Below are 21219 nucleotides of genomic sequence, written 5' to 3' on the forward strand. Positions count from 1 at the left end.
CCTGCTTTTCAGTTCCCTCCTTCCGGATCATTCAAAGTCCTCTTTCCACCCATTTCTTTTGCCCTTCACTTCCAACATTTCACCAGAGCGGCTCACTAAATAACAATTCTGAATAGTTATTAATAATGCTTTAGATTTTGTCACTGCTAGACAGTATCACTGATTCCATTCTACTTGGACACTGTTAGGAATGGTGTGGAAATGGCCAGTCTGTGAATGAGGGAAAAGAGAAAAATCTATAAAGTAACAGATAATTAGCTCATGGGTTTTTGAACAAGTGAAATTCAAAAGCGAATATCCAAAGTATATTTTAGGGTTACTTTGGTGTCTTATGATATTTAATATTGTCCTTTCCTTGAACTTTTAGAAACAAATATCATCATAAATTTGCCCAGGAAATATTTTGTTACTGTTTCTGAGTTCCCTGAGGGCAGAGGCTTTGTCTTTTTCACAACTATTCCCAAGGTCTATTTCTTAGTGTTCAGTGAATATTTGTTGGATTAATGAATAAATAATGATACTAAGGAATGTCGATAAAACTTATAAGGCCTATACTTTTTGCTATGTGCAGTGTTTCAGTCATATTTACTTACAGTTAAGAGATACATAGAAGGACAAGGCTAGCTGATTTTACTATTTAGCAGATGATTTACATATTTTACAAGTTTATATGCTCCCTATTTTCTTTTCTTCTCTGTTTTCTTGTTCTACCCATTACAGTGCCCTGCGTATGGTTCCTGCTTAATACTTTTTTTTAAATGTTTGCATGTATATTATGCTTTACTTTTGTATAATTAACAGATCTCTTCTTATGTAATTAACTTTCCAGCACAGTGAATAAAGTAGCTATTTTAGTGGTTTTCACTTTTCTGTTTTGAATTTTTTTTTCAAGTAGCAGAAGATAGGAGTTTAATGAGTTTAAAGCACATCAGGTAGAATTTGAAGTGATAAACAGGAGCTACAAGATGGTAATACTGAGACTTTCCTTTCTCTATGGTATGATGGCAATATATACAAAATGGTTACCAGTTGTTAGTTTACTGGCAGAAAAGCTTTCGAGAGTACAAATGCACTGAGAGAAGTTGGTTTCATGAGACATGAACTCCCTATGAGGTATTAAACTCAGGACTCTTTTAGAAGTGTACAGATTATGATGAAGGAAGAGAACAGTAGAGGAATGATAATAACTTATGATTCCTGGAGGTTCACCTGTTGGCAGTGATACCAATTTACATGGTCTGCTTTGTAGGAAGAGTATATCACTGTATCTTTTCATAGAGTATTGCTTGACCTTTGTAGCCCTTTGAGAATTTTCAACCATGCCATATTAGGATACCCTCCCAATTCATCCTTTCTTTTTCATTTATTTACTGTGTTCCTTCACATCACTGAAAACTTTGTCATTGTCTGTTTCTTGGAAATGTCATCAATTTGACCATCCTCTTGTCCCTTCCTCTCTATTAATATATTTTCTTATCAAAGAAAGGCCTAAATTGCTTGCATTTCAATTGAATATACTGTATATCTTTTTTGCTTTTATAATCATCTATTTACCACCATTTAATAGATAAGGAAACTGAGGCCAAGAGGTTAAATTATTTTCCAAACACTAAGCAACTAAGTGGTAGAAATGAGATCCAGCCTAGTCCTCTGTGACTCAGTAGCTCAAGCCCGTAACTGCTACTCGCCATCACTTCTCCTCTGACAGGTCTTGTGCTGGTAGCCTTTGCTGCCTTCCCCTGATAAGAACCATCACCTCTTGGTATACAACTCGGGTTCTTAATCATATATACATAACCATGAATTCCTCTCTTCTGTAGAGGATACACTTTCCACATAGGGCAAGATACCATGGAATGCCTTCTCTTCCAATTTAACTTTCCCTCGTAAATTTCTCTTCATCTGTTTCTAGTACCTTGGATACACTATCCTACTTCACCATCCTGCTGTCACCACATCCCCAGTTTGAATTAGATACCAGTCAGCGTGCTTATTCTGACATCGTGGTGCTAAAGAAGATGCTCTTAAACAACCATGTGTTGGATAGGACCTGGTCCTCATAGCTACAGCTGATTGCGGATGAGATGGCTTGTTACCCAGAAACAGCCACATCACAGCTAGGCATGTAAGCTGTGACATGGTCTTCTGAGAAAAAAATCACTTAAGCCAGTTGGATTCTTTTCTTGGGGATTTGAATGAAGAAATATAGATAAACTGGGTCAGTCAGTGGTAGGATTTGTAGGCTAAGGATCCTGAGGCGGGACCTGGAGAGTCCCTAATGGGTCATATGTCAACTGAAGTTGTAAGAGAGAAGAAACTATCAGGAAGCAAAAATAGATAAAGGAAAACGAAACAGGTGCCGAGAGGGAGGAGATGCCATGAGAAAGATAGCCTGTATCCTGTGTGAAGGAGGTGTACAGAGAACAGCTGGTCCCCAGACCTCCTCTAGATAGCTTCTCAGTTCTTGTCTCAGTTCTTATGGGAAACTTCACTGTATTTGAGATAACTTCTGCCCCTGTTTCTTGGTCTTCAGAAAGCCTGGCATCCAGTGATTATTAGTGACTTACTGAATTATTTCAGCTAAGATGAAGTCCCTGGAATGCATACTTTCTAGATATGATTCTACCCATGTTATGTTTGGTCTGTTATAAAAGGTGCGTTTTGATTTCCTTTGCTTCAGCCATCCCCCCGGCAGTTTTCATGAGTAATAGTACCTTGGGATCGCCCTAATTCAATTATCAAAAGATTTCAGTCACTGCTAGTTATTTTTCTAACAAATAAATTCTTACTCATGTCATTAAAGAATGACCACCCGGTCCTTTCCTTGGGAGGGTTCTATCCATCTTAAGTATATTCTCTATTTTGTTCAAGATAACTTGCTTACCATTGGCACACTATGTTTCCTATGATTGACGGGAACGGATGAATGGCCACATTACAGATTAATTTAAACGCATACACAAATAGAGGGAATAGATGATGATATTTTTAACCCTTTAACAATTACGCTTGAATGCCTAAACCTTGTTCTATGTAAACTCTGCCTAGTTCTTTCCCGATCCAGATTATATTGAAGTAGATTGCATACATTTCATTTGTAGCTCTATGTATTTCACTGGGTACTTCTAAAAGATAACCTTTCTTAAAAAATAAAACATAACTGCACACCATTATTACCCTGATAAAAATCCTAAGTAATTCCTTAATATCATTAAATACTTCTCACCTTAAAATATGGTATTTCCCATAAATATGACCATATTATATCATAAAGAAAGGGGAAGGCACTCTCCCGGAGTCCAGACCATGCTCATGATGCTGTGTATGAATGGTTCCCCAACAATAGCTACCTTGTGTTCACAGAGCTGAAGTATGATGCTTCTTATTTGAGGAATGATAAATCACTGTTGATTTAGTGGCTCATTTAGTGTCTTTAATGCTTTGTATTCACTTAGTTTTCCTCTGTATCTTATAGGTTGCATTGCATTATAGAAATGATGCTCTATGGCGTTGTGCAGAAGAAAGCCTGTGCTGCCGCAGGGGGCAGCCCTGCTTATACTTGGGCCCTGGGCATCGACCTTTATACTTAAATACCTTTTAAGTCTTTCTAGTATGCAACCAGCATTGAGAATGCTGGTCTAAAGTGTACTATCTGGACTTAGTATGAATAATATTATTATCTATTATAATTTTCTTCACCAGTTCAAGATTATAAATATAAACATAACTCAGTCATTTTGTTAGATTTGTTTCACTTGCTGGGTATTTCCTTTCCTTTTGTTTTGTTACTTTTGAGGGATAATTATAGTAGTATGAAACATTCTGTCCACATAAAAGCTTATTGAAGAGGTTAAATATTCTTGCTAATTAAAGAAAACACTAATTGGACAGATTGCTGTTTTATATTAGTAATCTTAATTTTTAATCAGAGCACAATTTTTTTAAGGAATGTTACGATCTTACACTTTTTTTTCACTAATTGAGTGACTTAAATATTCAGATTATTATTATTATTTTTGAATAGTTGGTTTGTGGATGGGACAGAAACAAGATGCAAAAATTCCTTGCAGTATCATGAGATTTATAACTCTCAGTCCTTATCCATACCTTTATTGATCTCTAAATCGTCTAAATATCTATCTACCTACCTAGGTACAGTTATTAATTTACCCAGCAAAATATCATTAATTTTCTTTGCACTTTTCATAATTCTACTTATACATTTGACATTCGTATGTCAAATCTTACTTGGTAGGAAAGGAAACTGACATGTTCAGAAGCCAAATGGTTTCTCTGTTTTCAAAAAGCAAATTGGTAGGGTTGGTTAAAATAGTAGACTGTAGTTTATCTCATTCAAAAGCATTACTTTTCAGTGTCATGAAAGCTTAAATTTTAAAAATATTAGGTGTCGCCCATCGTTTGGTTTCACTAAAACAACGTGTTTTCAGGAATTCTTTTAATAACTTTTAATTTGCTTGGCAATCTTTTATTGCACCAATGTTACTCTCTATATTAGTTTCCCAAGGCCTCTGCAACAACAGAATTTATTCTCTCACAATTCTTGATGCTGGAAGTCCAAAATCAAGTGTTGGTAAGACTGTGCTTCCTCTAAGGGCTCGAGGGAAGAATCCTTTCTTGCCTTTGGCTACCTTCTGCTGGCTCCCTACAGTCCTTGGCATTTCATGGTGTGTTGCTGCATCACTGCAATCTCTGACTCTGTGGGCACATGACCTTCTTCTCTGTATCTCTCTGTTCCTTTCCTCTTTTTATAAGGACAGAAGTCACTGGGTATGGAGCCCACACTTATCTAGTGTGTCCTAACATAACCTGATTACATCACCAGAGACTATACAAATAAGGTCATATTTAAGGTACCAGGGGTTAGGACTTGAATGTATCTTTTCTGATACACCACCATCCCACTGCAGCCCAGTATACCATCATCCTTGAATTCACTGTGTTTTTGGGTGCCTGTTACTTGCTAGGTGTTCACTAAATTTTTACTAAATAAAGGACTGCCTGGTGCCGTCATATGCATGCAGTAAGGCAAATTATAGTCATTATTTCTGGAACTAGGACAGTAAAAAATCATACAGCCCATTCGTTCCATGTAAAAGATGATGTGTTATCTTTAGTTTATTGGTAAAAGCAACGAAGAAGTTTGAGTGACTTGACTATAATCACATAGATACTGTCCACTGGGTGGTAGGTACAAAATTTTTATTGTTTACCTGATATTATAGTCTACTGTGATACCTCCTTTTTTCTTATTAATTAGTGTTTTTAGATTAATACCTGACATTGAGATGACATGACAGATATTAACATAGTTAGGACTTCAGAGCTATTCTAATCAAACTGCTGTTATTTTACATCCGAGAAAACAGAGGTCTGAAAAGGTTAAGTGAGTTGTTGAAAACCAGGGGTAGGTGATGACATTTCTGGGTGGATCCTGAGTGTTTAGTATTGAATTCTATAATTTGAAACTAATGTGGCAAATTTGAAAGCACCTAAAAGACACTGATAAAAATCGATAACAAGCTTGAAAATAAATACTGAAAGAATTTGAAATAATTTAAAAGCAAAGATAAGGGGTGATTTAATTAATCAGCAATATTGTTCTCTTGCCACTGAAGGCAAATAGAAAGAAAACAGTCTCAAACACCAAGAAAAGCAGATTCAGGTTTATTTTCCAACTGGAAAGACTGACAGTGGGATTGTTGAGAATTGTCATGGGAAATTTGAAAAGGAATGAACTCAAAACCGAACGAAAACAAAACCCACACAAATCCACTTATTAGTCTAGTCCTACCTGGAAATTTCAAATTTTTTTCAGATCCACTTCTTTGCATACTTTACTTCTTGACTCAGGCCACATCAGTACTTCCCTCTCAGAATGCAACTTTAAATTTATTTTACAAGGTGAGATTTCCAACCACTGTAGTCACAGTCTTCAGATCCTTGAATCTGTGGCTCCTCGGTGCCTGGTTTTTTTGTTTCCTATAACACAGGACATGATGTAAATGGAGGCTTTCGATTCTCTGACCTCCAGATTACAGCATAGTATTCATACATCAGACTTCCTCTAGATGGATCAAAATTTTGTGTCTCCTTGATGCCTTCCAGGGCTGAGGGCAGAAGGAGGAATGCGGTATTCCTGTCTACTGTATTGGTCCATCCTCTTCTGGGTTCTGACATGGCTTTGGCTCGTTGATGGCTTTTCCAGCTGTGAATGAGTGTCACGTCTCGATTGATTTGAATACCTCTTGTTGAGTCGGTTCTGTGACTGACTTTCTTTATGTACTGGATGCTCTGACAAAATCATTTTGCCTGCATGTCACTTGTATGTAACTTCATGCTCTTTTCTATGGACTGCCTTTCTTATGTCTTTGCCTTCCCTTTTTATAAATATAAGCAATTATAAGCTCGTAAGTTTCTATTTTACTTTATTTTAAAATATAATCTAACCTCTTTTCTCCCACTGGCTTTTACAAGCTATCTAGAAACAATACAACTCAAAAAAAAAAAAAAAAAGAAAAAACCAAAATAAATAATTAAGCCTTGCTTGTTAGTGACTGTACATTTAAGTGGCTCTCCTTGGCTTGGAAAGGAAGACAGTTGGCAATCAGAAGGTTCTTAAACCTTCCTCTTCCTATTGCATTCAGTGAGAATTTCTTAATACCAACCAATGTTTAACATCTTAAGGCAGCGGCTCTGGGGACTTCAAAGGCAATTATGGTTATTAGCCCTCTTTTTAGTTGTCAAACAGGGTAGCAACTGCCTGTGTTAAGCATTAATTAAGAAGAAAGTGGACATGATGGATTAATTTGGGCCAGTTCAAAATACCAACCATCTAGGCTTTCTAGCTGGTGTCTCTGATGGAAAAGTTAGAGAAATTCTTCATTACTTAATTCTACTTATACTTTGTAGGTGTCAGTGTTGGATTTTCTTTAAAATGATAGCTAATCAAGAGTTATACAGACCCCCAGTGGGTAATTATCAAGCCTATCAATACAGATCCATGTATAGCCTAATGTATTTACTTTCAGTGTTGTCATTTATTAGCCATAAGATTTGGGAGAAATAGCTTAATTTTTCAGAGCCTCAGTTTTCCTGCCTCTTTTTTTTTTTTTTAAAGATTTTATTTATTTATTTGACAGAGAGAAATCACAAGTAAGCAGAGAGGCAGGCAGAGAGAGAGGAGGAAGCAGGCTCCCTGCCGAGCAGAAAGCCCGATGCGGGGCTCGAACCCAGGACCTGGGATCATGACCTGAGCCGAAGGCAGCGGCTTAACCCACTGAGCCACCCAGGCGCCCCAGTTTTCCTGCCTCTTAAGGGGTTGGGTGAGCCTGGTGGTGGTGTATTAAGGTGGGTATTAAGGAGGGCGCGTATTGCATGGAGCACTGGATGTGGTTCATAAACAATGAATCTTGGAATGCGGAAAAACCAAAATTAAATTTAAAAAAATGGGACAAATATACTTAAACCTTGTAGTATAATGTATGTAAGGAACCTAATGTGGTACCTGGCTATGGGGCATACAGAAGGTACAGTATTTTTTTATATTTGTATTGCAGTGTATAGTTTTCTCACTTACTATATCATCCCATTGCATCCCTTCTTACATACAATGCCATTCCCTTTCAACTGAAACTATGAAGCGGTCAGAAAAGATGGTGACCTTTCTCCTATATAAGAAAGCTGTTTTAGAGAATGATTAGTCCACATGGCTATTTATGATTAGGTTTTCTGATTCCTAGACCCCCGAAAGCATTATCCTTTTTCCCACGTTATTTAAACTTCTGACTTCCTCCTTCCCTCATTTAAGGTTCTAGCTATAGGGGGAAGGGGTTAAAGGGGCCAGGGCTTTAATGGAATTCTTGGTGTCTTTAAGTCTGTATGCAAATGAAATAACAGATATTTAAAGGGCTTTGGAAAATTATAATGCTAAGCAAACAAAATTGAATGTTTCTTTTAATTATTTTGAGTTATAAAATTTATTCTCTTAAAAGTCACATTTTCTGTACTTTCTGGTAGGTTAGAAACATCTATAAAATAATCAGTTCCAAAAAAGTAAACAAAAACTTCCTATAGCCATTTTCTGTTCCAGTTGCTATGTAAGTCTTGTTCAAATACTTTCTTACTGGCAAATTCTGAATTGCTACTAAGGCTTTTGTTGAAGAATTCCTGAGAATTAGAGTTACTTATTTTTTGTTGGAGGAACTAATTTTATTAACATGTGGTAATTAACCAACACTTTAGGAATTATGAGCAAATAATGGCATTGCTGGATTATCTGTTTTCTCTAAGTTCACTGAAAGGAAACGTTCCCAATAATCATAATCTTGTGAAAAATTGATAGAAAGTACTCTGCTCCTCTACCATACCTGGGATTTAAAAAACAAAGATTGGTCCACATTATGCAGTATGGTGCATGTTCACTCTGTCTGCACGTAGTTCCTTCAATGTAAAGAACTGGGGCAGGTGTTATTAATAAAAAATAATAATAAATAACCCCTTCTATTTTAAATAGGGATGCTATTCTGCCAGCTTTGAAGCTCACACATACTCTTTAACTTACCCCAGCTTTTGCTCATCTGGTCTTTAAATGGCTCCTTTCATGTGGTCAGCCCACGAGCCATGCGTACTGCCGCTCAATCACGCCACTGTACGTCGCCATCATGAGGGTGGTTTGCATGATTTGCATTTCCTGTACTGTTTGAGCTTCAATGAGCTCTAAGCACCACGTTTGAGGAAACCACTGCCAAATAATGCAATGATTTAATGATTTTAGTCAAACCAGATGAGTTTGTGCTGGAGTCAGGCTACCAAGTCTGGGGTGGGGGTGAAGAGATGTTGTCAGGATATCCTATTAAAAAAGGATTTTTCACGATGTCCGTACATGTGAGATGTGAATTTCTTCACAAATCTGGTCATGGAAGAGAAGAAGGTTACTTTTGGGAGGATAATACTGAAGTGCTGTGATGAATAACCGTATATATGTTACTCTTAGAAAATTTGGTCTTTAAAATTTGAGTTACATCATGCTGCCAGTGTATTTATTGTGACAATAATAGAGTTTGATGGCATTAATTTCCCAACCACACAGAGTTAAATTTAGTCAAAGTTAAATACATTGATAATGTATTTAAAAGAAAGCTTGTATTTTATTAAAGCTTGTATTTTATTAAAAAGTGGTTGATAGAAGCTGTCGGACAACTACTACAGAATTGGCATAGTAATGGGCCAATGAATAGTTACTAAAGTGGGGAAGAAAAAAAAAATATGTACCAGATACTAGTCTTCATGAAAAACATAGACAGATGGGGAGACAGACCTATATGATGCCACAAATAGATGAATATCTTGTAAGGATTTCAAACAAATGTTGAAAGATCCAGGGAAATTTTAAAAGTGGGTTTAAAAGTATATCTTGTGCTTATAAATAGTGTATTTCTGCTCACCTGAAGCCCAACCTGTAAATTGCTCATGAAATATTTTATCAATATTAAGCAAGAAGAATGTGGACTGAATCTATATATAACCACAAGATATTAAAATGGATCTCATTAATAACATTGACTTTAATTTCTCTTAGACTTCTTACACTCAGATATGGTGTTATAATGCCTACAAGAAAAACTTCAGCAGAAATCCTGTTAACCGTTAATTAATACCAGCCTCAAAGAGTTCCTATTCTTGTTACAGATAATTGAGGAATAGTTATTCTCTTTTCCCATATAAAGTATACTTCATGAAAATGCATGTGATAATATGCCGTGGATGCTGCTCACTGGTTTTTAGTTTAGTACTGGTTCACTCGGTTATATCCTACCAGCCAATCAGGTGTCTTTCATGCATTCCCTACAGCAGTTTGAAGACACTCTAAAGAGGAAGCTTCAAAGCCACAGGTACTTACCGAGGGAAGTACTATATAATTACTTATGTTAAGAAAAAGCAGGCAACTCCTGTGGATGGAAAAAAATAACATTACATCTGCACTAAAGTGGCTTTGCGTGTTGCATGTAAGATGCAACCATTTAAGCCTGAGAACATACGTCATGTGCTGAGGACTGGAGTGTTGAAGGCCAGCCTTTACTTCCTTTTTAATTCCGTTCATTTGAAGGGAGGAAAACTTGTCCTCCAGAACCCTTTCAGGTACTCAGCTTGACACACTCACTGATAATATTGGAATGCTGCATTTTAGATAATGTCATAGCTGTTATGTATTATTAAAATTATTATTGCTTATTAGGTAAATTAGCCTTGAGGACATTAAGCTTATTAATGGAGATTTTAGCTTTATGTAAATACATTTGAATAATGAATACTATTGTACCAACTTTTCTTTGAACACTCTTCTTGGTTACTTAGTTCCTAAGAAACTATTTTTTTGAATATAAAAATAAATTGTATTTTTAGATGCTTAATCCCATGGGGGAAAGGAACACATTTTGCATTCATTGTCTTTAATTTATTAAACAATTCTGTAATGCACTCTGTGCATAGATCATGAAAACCACTGGCACACATTTTTCTGACCTCACCAACATAAGCTGCACTCTTGTGGCAATCCCAGCAAATGTGTTTATAAAGATTCCAGAAATAATAGTCTTGTGACTAAATAAGAAACAGAAGCTAAAGCTAAGAGCCAAACAGATACCTATCGGTTTCCTTGAGTTTAATCTGATTAAAAACATGGCTCTCAAAAACAATAAATACAATGTCACGTCAGAGAAGCAGTATATGATAAATATAGTTCATGACAGGAAATCGTTATTAAATCAGCATTACTAGTGAATCTGTTATGGAAATTTCCCTGTAAGTTAGTTAAGGCTCCCCCATTTCTCACCTCCAGTGCATTGCTGTACTTTTCTGCTTTACTGTTAAGTATATCATTTTCTGTTGACTGAAGGGCAGTTTTCCTACTTTTAAATAACTCCCACATTTATTGCTGTCACTAATCAGACATGAACTGTCTCTTCACTTCAACCAGAAACACCGGTGTACAGAGTAGAAGAGAATCTGTGCTGGTCATTGGCCATCATGACCTAAATACAGCAAACCTAAAGGCAGGAACCTTATGACTCTTAATGAGGGCAAGCAGTTGTTTCGAATGAGAAACAGCAACTTGGTTGAATCTCAGATTATGGGTAGCCATCTAAATTTAAAAATAGTAATTACTTCACATAAAAACAATGAGAACTTCATATCTGACTTCATCAAGAACATATCATCTTTCCTCTTTGCTTTGAAGAAATACAGGTACAACATTAGTCAGTATAACCCATGTACTTGTAGCTAAACTCAGAGTGCTCTAATTTTTTAACAGTTCAGAAAGCATTTTTTAAAAAGAAATATTTTTACAACGCAAGAGGATTATTTGGCTGACTTACATTAATGAAACATTTTGGCACATGTTAAAGATTTCATCTAGCTATTACAACCACCCCCAAAAAATCTTGGTTTCCATTTAAAATGTCACCAATGTGGAAAAAATACCATCAATCAAATTGCATATCTTCTAACTAAAGAGAAAAAAAAAAGGTAAAATGAAAAGGAAACAAACAGTGAGCCTCCAGTACATTTTTGGCTTCTCTTAAGGAATTCTGTCTTAGATATGGTCATTATCTGTGGCCTTAAGATTATCTTTTTTTTTTTTCCTCTTTGTTCCATTGTATGCTTTCATCTTCGCAGGAATAAATCCACTGTAATATTCCTAACCTTATGCTGCTTCAGTCAGACACTGGGAATTCTTCAGTTTTTGTGAATGAGAACAGTAAGAGAAATTATTTTTCTGGAGAAACATAGGGGCCCCATTTTACAATAAAGAACTACAAAATTGCCTATCATTCTTTATGTCCCTCTTTAAAATTATTCTTAAGGCCTTAGTGGGAACAAAGACCCCCTTCCTAGGAAACTTAAATACTAAATCCTTCTTAGGAGTTTGCATACAGGAAAAACCTGTGTGCAAGTGGGGGACCCTTATCTGTTAAAGTTTAGCCTCTTTCCAAGCAATATATGTAGAAAACTGTGGCTATGGCCTGTGCTCTCTGAGTTCTGTCGGTGATTCTGGTCTAATGAATCTTAGCCCTTTCTCCAGTCTTTCTTTGCATTAGGACTGTTTCACTTTTACGTTAGGACAAAATTCCTAGCCCCATATCATGAAGATGGTTCGAACCATCTTCTTCTGTGCTCATATATGTGTGGAATAAAGGGATGGCTCACTTTTCTGCTATTACTTACCTTTAGGAACATTCAGCTTGATTGCATCACACACCTGCTGTGGAAAGGATATCTAAGCCACAGTAGAAAACTGTGATGTGAGATGAAACATAATACTATTTGGAGGCTTGGCATGGAATGTACTAGAATGTATGCAATTCTATAATAAAATCACATGTGTATGATAATACAACTCTTTCACAGAAAAAACTACCCCGATATCTTCTTAAAGTTCTTCAGCAATGGCTTATTTATAGGCCATGCGAGAGATTGCTGCAGTAGTAACATACCAGCCTCCCGTAACCATTCTGTGTGATAGCAAAGCCTGAGCAAAGGGGCAGTGAATATTCTCAAAACAGTTGGATAAGCAAGGCATAATTATATTCACCTAACATATATGGAAATGTGCTGAGAGAGATTAAGTTATTTGTGCAAAGATAGGCCACTTTTAAGTGGCAGGTGGAAGAAAAACCAGGTTTTCTGGCTTACACTTTTTGTGCTCTACTGTCAACAAAGAAATATACTGTATTACCTGAAAATGAGAGGATTGTTTCCCCTAGAAGTCACACTGGTACTCTTGCTGTCAAAGTGGCCTTAATCTAGGAGGCTTTTAGCTCAGGCACTCTGGCCGGTGGAGGGTAATCTGAAAGACTGTAAGTATTTCTATTTTTCTGACTCACTTCCTCAAAATGCCAACTTTGATGATTTTTTTTTAAAGATTTATTTATTTGAGAGAGAGAGAGAGAGAGAGATCACAAGCAGGCAGAGAGAGAGGGGGAAGCAGGCTCCCCGCTGAGGAGAGCCCAACGGGGGGCTCGATCCCAGGACCTTGAGATCATGACCTGAGCCGAAAGCAGAGGCTTAACCCACTAAGCCACCCAGGCACCCCCAACTTTGATGATTTAAGTAATCAGGGAAGCTTTGTGGGGGAGATAACGTGTTCCTCTGACTCTTCCTACTTTTTACGTAGCAGCCAGAAGTTACTAATTAGGAATCAGGGAGAAAGATGAATGGAATACTAACCTTCTGGTGACCCAAGAAACCCCTGAAAATGTGGCAAAATGGGATCCAACTTCCTGATCAGAAGCTCCTTATTGATTCTTTCTCTTTTGCCTTCCATGAGCTCCTCTCTAACCAATTCATTTCAGTCTCCACATTTCTCTGAGCAACGTCTTAGGCTTTCAGGTACCTTTCCTTTTCTGGCTTTCTCTTGTAACCAGTTCTTCGCCTACATCACAGGCTGACTGGTGAGTAGATGCTGCAAACTGAATGGAGCCCAACAAGGTAAAAGGGTGTGAGACACCTCAGGAAAGCCTCTCCTTGTCAAGTGAAGGCAAAGAGGCTTCTATCTGCCAATGGCTGAGGTACAGAGGTGAGGCACTGAACATAAATTTCCAGATCAAAATAATAGTCTTCCAGGGATGGAATACGGAGCAACGTGCTGCAGCATTTCACCCCGCATGCGCATGGGTGGGAGATAGACGGTGACAGTCCTCAAAGCAGGAAGCTTGTATCCTCTGGAGACAGTGATCATAGGACAGTGTTCTTTACCTGAGTAATGGCAGATGACGTTTTTATACTGCCTCACAATGTACTTATGTCCACATGGTTTCATTTTTTCCCTCATAGCAAACCCTAAAGAGTAGGTTGGCATAAAAATTCTTTTATACAACAGGTTCGAAAAAGTATGCTATGCTGAAGTTACCCATTAGGAAATTTTAGAGTCAAGACTTGAACCCAAGATTTCTAATGTAGCAAATTATTTCCCCCCTCATTATACCAATGTCTTTGATTCTCAAACAGGATGCATTTCTCTTCTTCCCTCCTCCCTTCTCAGTCTCACAAAAATAAATGCCAGGTACTGTACAAGCACTGGGTAAACCGAGGTGAACAAAAGAGCCATAGTCCCTACCTTTGTGGAGCTTAGTCTACCCATCTTAAGCCTGGAGACTGGTTTGGCAGTCACCAGCCACATGTGGCTGTTGAGCCTGTGAAATGTGGCAGTTCTGAATTGAGATAAGCTATAACTATAAAATACCCACTGAATTAAAAATGTCTATTTTGAATAAATAATGCAATTTTTTGGTAATTTTTACATCAATTATATGCTGATAATATTTTAGATGTATTGAATTAAAGACAGTATATTATTAAAACTGATTTCATCTGCTTTATTTTGCTTTGCTAAATGGCAACTAGAAAATTTTAAATTATATATATCAGTTGGATCTGTGTCTCACTTATTTCCATTGGATAGCAAGCTGTGACCTAAGGGGAAGTGATTTTGTAGGGTTCATTCAGCAGTTTATAGTACTTCTGTGGTTATGTTTTTTTATGCTGAAACATTTGGATCATTTGAAATTTGTCCTGGTGCTTGCTGGTCTGGATCCCAGTTTACTTTTTCTCCAGATGCCTACCAAGCTGACTCAACACCATTTATTAGTTGGTTCGTCTTTGTTTGGAGAGGCTACCTTTATCATATGCTTAGTCATTGTATGTATTCTGTTTCTGGATCTGCTCTTCTTTTCCACTGGACTGTGTCTGTGTTTAAATCAATGCTATACTTGCTATTTTTGAGACTTTAAAGTATTTTTTAATATTTGGTGAGGTTAATCTCCATCTCCACCTCCAGTTGGTTGTCCCTTCCCCCCTACCCACCATCTCTGACAGCATCTTGGCTATTGTTTTCTCATGATCTTTAGCTATGGAAATTAGGATTTGTTTTTCCAGTTTAAAATAAGCAAAAAACAACCTTTAAAAAAAAAAAGCAAAAACAACCTTCTTAAAATCGTGATCAAGACTCAAAGAGAATCGATGTCTGTTTATGTTAACTCTTCCCATCCAAACTCTTCTTATCGAAAATGAAAAGGTACAGATTTTTATTTTTTTCAAATCATCTTTCAGATTCCTTCAGTAATACTTTAACATTTTCTTCATAGAGGTCTTACCCATTTCTTAAATTTATTCCTAGGAACTTTACCTATGTATGTCTACTACTGCTTATGCAATCTTTACTTAAATGCTTGCTGTATATACATATATGAATACACACGGAAACATGTACATATACATACACATATATGTAGGTATAAGTATGTATGCTATATATATCATCAAACATAATATTTTAAATATTTCAGTAATTTAAAAACATACCAATTTTGTAGTCTGTAAGCTTACCAAATTCTCTGATTCTTTTTGATAAATAGGTTTTTGGTTGATGGTCTTGAGCTTTCTAATCTTGTCCACAAATACTAATACATTTACTTCTGTTTTCTTTCTTTCATCTTTTTCTCTCTTCTAATTCTTGTTGGCTGGTTCCTGAAGTGCAATGCTAAATAGTAGTGGTGATAGTAAGTACTTAGTTGTCTTGTTTCTGACTTTAATGTTTCATCTTAAGTGTGAAGCTAGCTTTCGAGTTGAACTGAATGTATTTTATTATAGCGAAAAAAATGTATTCCTATTTGAAGAGTAACAATCTTTATTAAATTAAAAAATCATGAATAGTTGTTAAATTTGTTAGATGCCTATTTATGGTCATGTGATTGTTTTTTCCTCTTTAGAGCTATTGAAATGATGACTCATTGATTTACTAATATTGAACAATGCTCGTGTTTTGAGGAAAAAGATAGCTTGTTCATGATGTTTTACTGTCTTCATACCTTTCTAAGTTCTGTTTGCTACTATTTTATTCAAGATTTTGTCATCTATTTATAAGTGAGATTATCTATTATATATTGGTTTTGTTATACTCACTTCATAAAAATAAAATAATTTGGAAGTTCCCCACCCCCTTACTAATACCACTTTAAAAAGAAATGGACTTGGGGCGCCTGGGTGGCTCAGTGGTTAAAGCCTCTGCCTTCGGCTCAGGTCATGATCTCAGGGTCCTGGGATCGAGTCCCGCATCGGGCTCTCTGCTCGGCAGGGAGCCTGCCTCCTCCTCCTCTCTCTCTCTGCCTGCCTCTCTGCCTACTTGTGATCTGTCAAATAAATTAGAAAAAAAAAAAGAAATGGACTTATCTTCTCTTTAAAAATTTGGTAGAATTTCTCTGTGAAATCATGCAAGCTTGGTGCCTTTTTTGGCTTGGAATGAGGGTAGTGTTGTAGTGATGGTGGTGGATCATTTTTAGGAGGCAACTTTCTCTGTCTCAGGAAAATCTGTTTTTGTTTGTTTTGATTTGTTTTTTTAGATTCTCTACTTCCTCTGACCAGTAATTTTTTTTTTTTCTACAGAATTGTGTGTGTGTGTGTGTGTGTGTGTGTGTGTAGTACTTTTGATGTTTAGGAAGTTTTACTTTTACTGGTTACCTTCATAATTAAATCTTTTGATAACACCCTAAGGTCATTAATTTTTTCTTCTTCTTTTTTTTTTTTTTTTTTGAGAGAGAGAGAGCGCACAAGTGGAGGGGCAGGGTAGAGGGAGAAGGAGAAGCAAAATCCCTGCTGAGCAGGAAACCCTGATGTGGGGCTCAATCCCAGGACCCTGAGATCATCACCTGAGCCAAAGGCAGACGCTTAACTGACTGAGCCACTCAGGCACCCCTACTAATTTTTAGTTAGTATCTATTAGTTCTTTGTAATCCATAATGATAAAACTAATATGTTCCCACTCATCCATTGCTCTTTCTCTATCATCTGATGTCAGGTCAACATTACTTTTTTTTTTTCCCGATAGAGTCTTTAAACATGCATATACTTCTATAGTTTGATTTGTAATCTTTCAATAGTATCTGAAGACTACCAACTATTATGGTTAAGGCAATTGGTGAATTTATTCTACTTCCCAAATTTCTTTTACTTTTCCTTCTACAGTTTATTTTATCTTCATAGTCAGAACAAAGAGCTTTTATGTTCTATTTTGCCACCCCAATTCCTGTATTTCTTTTGATGTTAGTTCTATGGCTAAATGTATTTGTTGGAAGACTTCTGCTTTCAACCAATATGAAGTAAACTGAATTTGCTTTTCCACCTGAAACAAAGAAGAAGTGGACAAAGTATGTGAAGGCATTCAAAATGTAACATCAACCAGCAAAGGGCAGTGATCCCTGAGAGAAGGCAGTTAGATAGGGTGGACCTTCTGATTGTCCCGGCTTTTTGCCTTGAGTTTCTTGGCCCTGATGTAGGGAAGAGGAATCCAGGGAAAGACTAGGAGACCTATGGAGTTGAGAAGATAGAGGTAAAAGTCTAGATGGGGAGAAAGAAATAACAGAAATTACTGGAATAAAGAAAGCTGCTGAAAGAAAGAACTCAAGATCTGCAGAGGGTCCCAGTTGAGCATTCATCCGAGGACAGAACAGTTCAGGCATGTTATGAAACTCTCACGACCAGAGAAAGAACCATCTGAGATGATTAAAAACAATGCTCATTGCTCATAAAAGGCCAGAAATAATGTGCATTCCCACAGCCAGACTAGAAAACCTCATGATTCAGTCAGGGCTGTGGTCTCAACTGAGGCTCAACTGGAGAAGGATCTGCTTCCAAGCTCATACGCTTGTTGGTAGTATTCAGTTTCTTGTCAGCTATTAGACTAGGGCTTCAGTTTCTTGTGTCTATTGCCCAGAGGACAATCATTCTCTTGCTGTGTGGGTCATCCTAATATGTCTGTTTATATCCTTGGATCCAGAATGGGAAAGTCTTCTTGGAAGGCAAGGTGATATAGTCTCACATAGTTTAAGCAGATATACCCTGTCACCTATGCTGTATTCTGTTATTTAGAAGCAAGTGGTTGGTCCTTCCTGCACTCAAAGGGGGAGATTACACAGGGCATGAATACAAGGAGGTGAGATCGGGTGGGGGGGCCCACTTTAGGATCTGTTGTCTATAATAGTATTTAGGAGAATATCTTAACAAGAAGTTACTTCAGAAAAACAGAGTTCAACCTAGCAGCACATTTCTCATTGAAAACATTGCAAGGGAGAAGACAGTAGAGCAACACCTTCAAAACCCTGAAAAGAAAACTACTGAAACCTGAAACCAGCAACCTAGAACTCTATACCCAAAAATATCACTTAAAACAAAGTTAACAAACATGGTCAAAATAAAACAGATAAGTCCTGGGCACATAATGTATAGTGTTGGGACTATAGTTAATAATACTGTATTGTGTATTTGGAAGTTGCTGAGAGACTAGATCATAAAAGATCATAGAAAGACAAAACTGTAACTATGTATAGTAATGGATATTAACTAGATTTAGTTTGGTGATTTTTTTGTAGTATGTTTAATCATTATATTATACATCTAAAGCTAATGTATTTTTTAAAAAAGATTTTATGTATTTATTTATTTGAGTGTGGGGCAGAGGGAGAGGAAGAGAGAGAATCCCAAACCGACTCTGTTGAGTACAGAGCCTGAGCTGAAATCAAGAGTTGGACATTCAAACAATTGAGCCACCAGGTGCCCCTAAAACCAATGTATTTTTTCAGAAATGAAAACAACAGCAACAACAAAACAAAAAAGCAGAAAAACCCACAGGTAAAATTAAGAGTATTACCCAAGAGAGAAAAGAAAGAGTTGAGAAGCGAAGAGGAAGCAAGCAAGAAACTTTGTCTTTTGGGGTACTATATATTCTCCCAACTCTTCTTCCATTAAATTTTTGATTCCACCAGGGTCAAAATCTTGGGTGAGGAGTACATTCATTGTTCCTCCATTTCTGGGCTGATATGTGTACATATTTGTACATCCTTACTTTACTTATAGATGTGGCAAACAAGTCAAAAACATATATCTCAGTTCTTTTGAATATTCTCATGTACCACTCTATTCTTTTATAAGACAACTATTTAACAGGGCTTAAGCAATCCTTTAATGAGACAATAACTTGCATGTTTTATACTTAATTGAGAATAGTATGTTAAATATTTAAATAACATTAATTTAAGTTATTTAAATAACATAAAACAAATTGACTTTAAGTAATTTAAATTATTTAAAATTATATTTGGCATGATTTTCAACATTCTACATACAACCATATTTTAGTTTCAAAAATATTTTATTTTGTGGTTTGGGGTCCCAGCTCTTTATGTGTGAGTGGAAAAAAATAATACTGTGCTTCCCATCTCATAATGTTTCCATAATATTTAATTTTATGTTAAATATACTAAAATATGGCACAAACTCTGGTGACACATAATATTGTAAGGTGTATTGTTTAGAATCATAATATTGTTTTTAACTTTGTGTTAAAAAATAACTATACCTCGGGGATGCCTGGATAGCTCAGTCAGTTAGGCATCTGATTCCTGATTTTGGCTCAGGTTATGATACAGTGTTGTGAGATCAAGGGCTGCATCAGGCTCCCTACTGGTCATGAAGCCTGTATAGGATTCTCTCTCTTCTTCTCGCTCAGGCCCTCCCTCCCTATCTTTCTACCTTAAATAAATAAATAAGTCTTAAAAAGGAAAAAAAAAGTGGTTCTGGTTTTCAAAATGCCTACTACAATGAAGATGCTACTTTGTACATGTTTTTTTTTTAGGAGATTGCAAGTTTTCTGCATTTGTAACCTGGTTTTTGTCCCGCCTAATGGCTCTATTCCACAAATTATTTGGTCTCTCCCCTTATTAATTTCAGTCCTGGTTCAATTTGGTGTCACCTGTATCATGCTGAATTTTAATATTGCTCTAGCAGTTTGAGTGGCTATGATTTCTACTATCTTGATATAATACAGGAAACACTTGCTCAAAAATATTTCATTCAAATATTGAAATATCCAGCAGTGTTTTAATTGACTGCTTATCAACACAAAGAAAGTTATTGATTTACTCCCTTAAAAAATCACTTCAGTTTTTTTGCATAATTGATATATAAAGATTTTTATTTGCAGTAATCAGAGTTTGGGCAGCATTATTTTGACAACAGTAGGTTTGAGAAAGTTTTGTAAAAACTACAAGCCTTTTAATACTTTCATTCAGGTCAAAGTCATAAAGCATTAGAAATAAAAGTCATATGTTTAGTCCAGACCTCTGAATATACTATGCAGTGAGAAGGTCTGGAGGTATGGAGTACAACTTGTAGTTCAGAACAGGAAAAATCATTTGTTTTTATGGAAGCATTGTTATCTTATTCAACTTTGAAGAATGGGTAGACTGGGATGGGCACAGAAGAACAGCCAGGCATAGTAGTAATAGCATTTACTACCTTCTAGGCACTGTTCAAGTAAGATGATTATTATCTTCACTTCTGAGTTGAAAAAACTGAGACACAAATTTGTTAAGTGATTCATTTCAAGTTTCCCATCTAGTAAATAGTGATACTGCTATTTAAACTCAGGCTTTCTGGTCGCAGAATCTCTCCTTAATCAGTATGCTCTTCTGTCTCTAATTAATGTGATATATTCTGTGGGAACAGTAGAATAGGAGAAGTTAAGAAGGTTAAAATCATGGAAGCTTTTGAAAGGGAAGCAGAGGCATTCATATGTTATCGGCGTTGAGTATAAAGCAGTTCAGTCTTTTAGAAAATAATAGAAAAAATATTGTATCAGGAATTTCAGTAATCACACTAAATATTTGTCCTAAGGAATTTGGGAGGCAATTTTCTATGGGCCCCACATTTCAGTATGTCTTGCATGCAGGCGTGAAAAATGCCTTATTGTTCTGGACTACTTTTTCAAAGAAGTTTGCATAGCATAATGGCATTGGCATATAGACATAATATCTCTCCTTTGATTGGATGGATGGTTTATTTATTGTCCAATATAATAATGTCTCCCTTTGGAGCAAAGTTTGACAAGTTTGCTTGCAGCTCCTTATGGAAGGTTGGGTTTCCTAAGCTCAGGGTTCCTTAGCTGTGATGCAAACTCATTCTCTGTGTATCATCCATCTGGGCTCCTCAACATGACCCTGATGGGCCTGGGGACCAAGGAGGACTGATGTGAAATGAAGCTCATGCTGCTTACTGTGTCCTAAGCAGTAAGTCCTTTGTTTGACGCAGGAATGTCATGTCTGCTGCCAACATCCAGGAAACTGTGGCAGGCACACTTGTTAACTTCCA

At 36.6% G+C, this 21219-nt stretch overlaps 1 protein-coding gene across 13 annotated transcripts in view; it reads left to right on the forward strand.

Moving 5' to 3' along the window:
- Positions 1-21219, forward strand: part of GTDC1 (glycosyltransferase like domain containing 1) — a 379170-nt gene that overhangs the window by 108500 nt on the left and 249451 nt on the right. Inside the window, exon 2 of one of the 13 annotated variants that reach the window (XM_047722449.1) lies at positions 1913-2125. The exons of the other annotated variants lie outside the window; for them this stretch is intronic. Within the exon in view, the coding sequence (XP_047578405.1) occupies positions 2085-2125 (41 nt within the window). The 5' untranslated portion in view covers positions 1913-2084. The remainder of the gene's footprint in view (positions 1-1912; positions 2126-21219) is intronic. 13 annotated transcript variants of the gene reach the window in all.

Source organism: Lutra lutra, chromosome 3 (assembly GCF_902655055.1).
Source record: "Lutra lutra chromosome 3, mLutLut1.2, whole genome shotgun sequence".
Classification (NCBI taxonomy): Eukaryota; Metazoa; Chordata; class Mammalia; order Carnivora; family Mustelidae; genus Lutra; species Lutra lutra.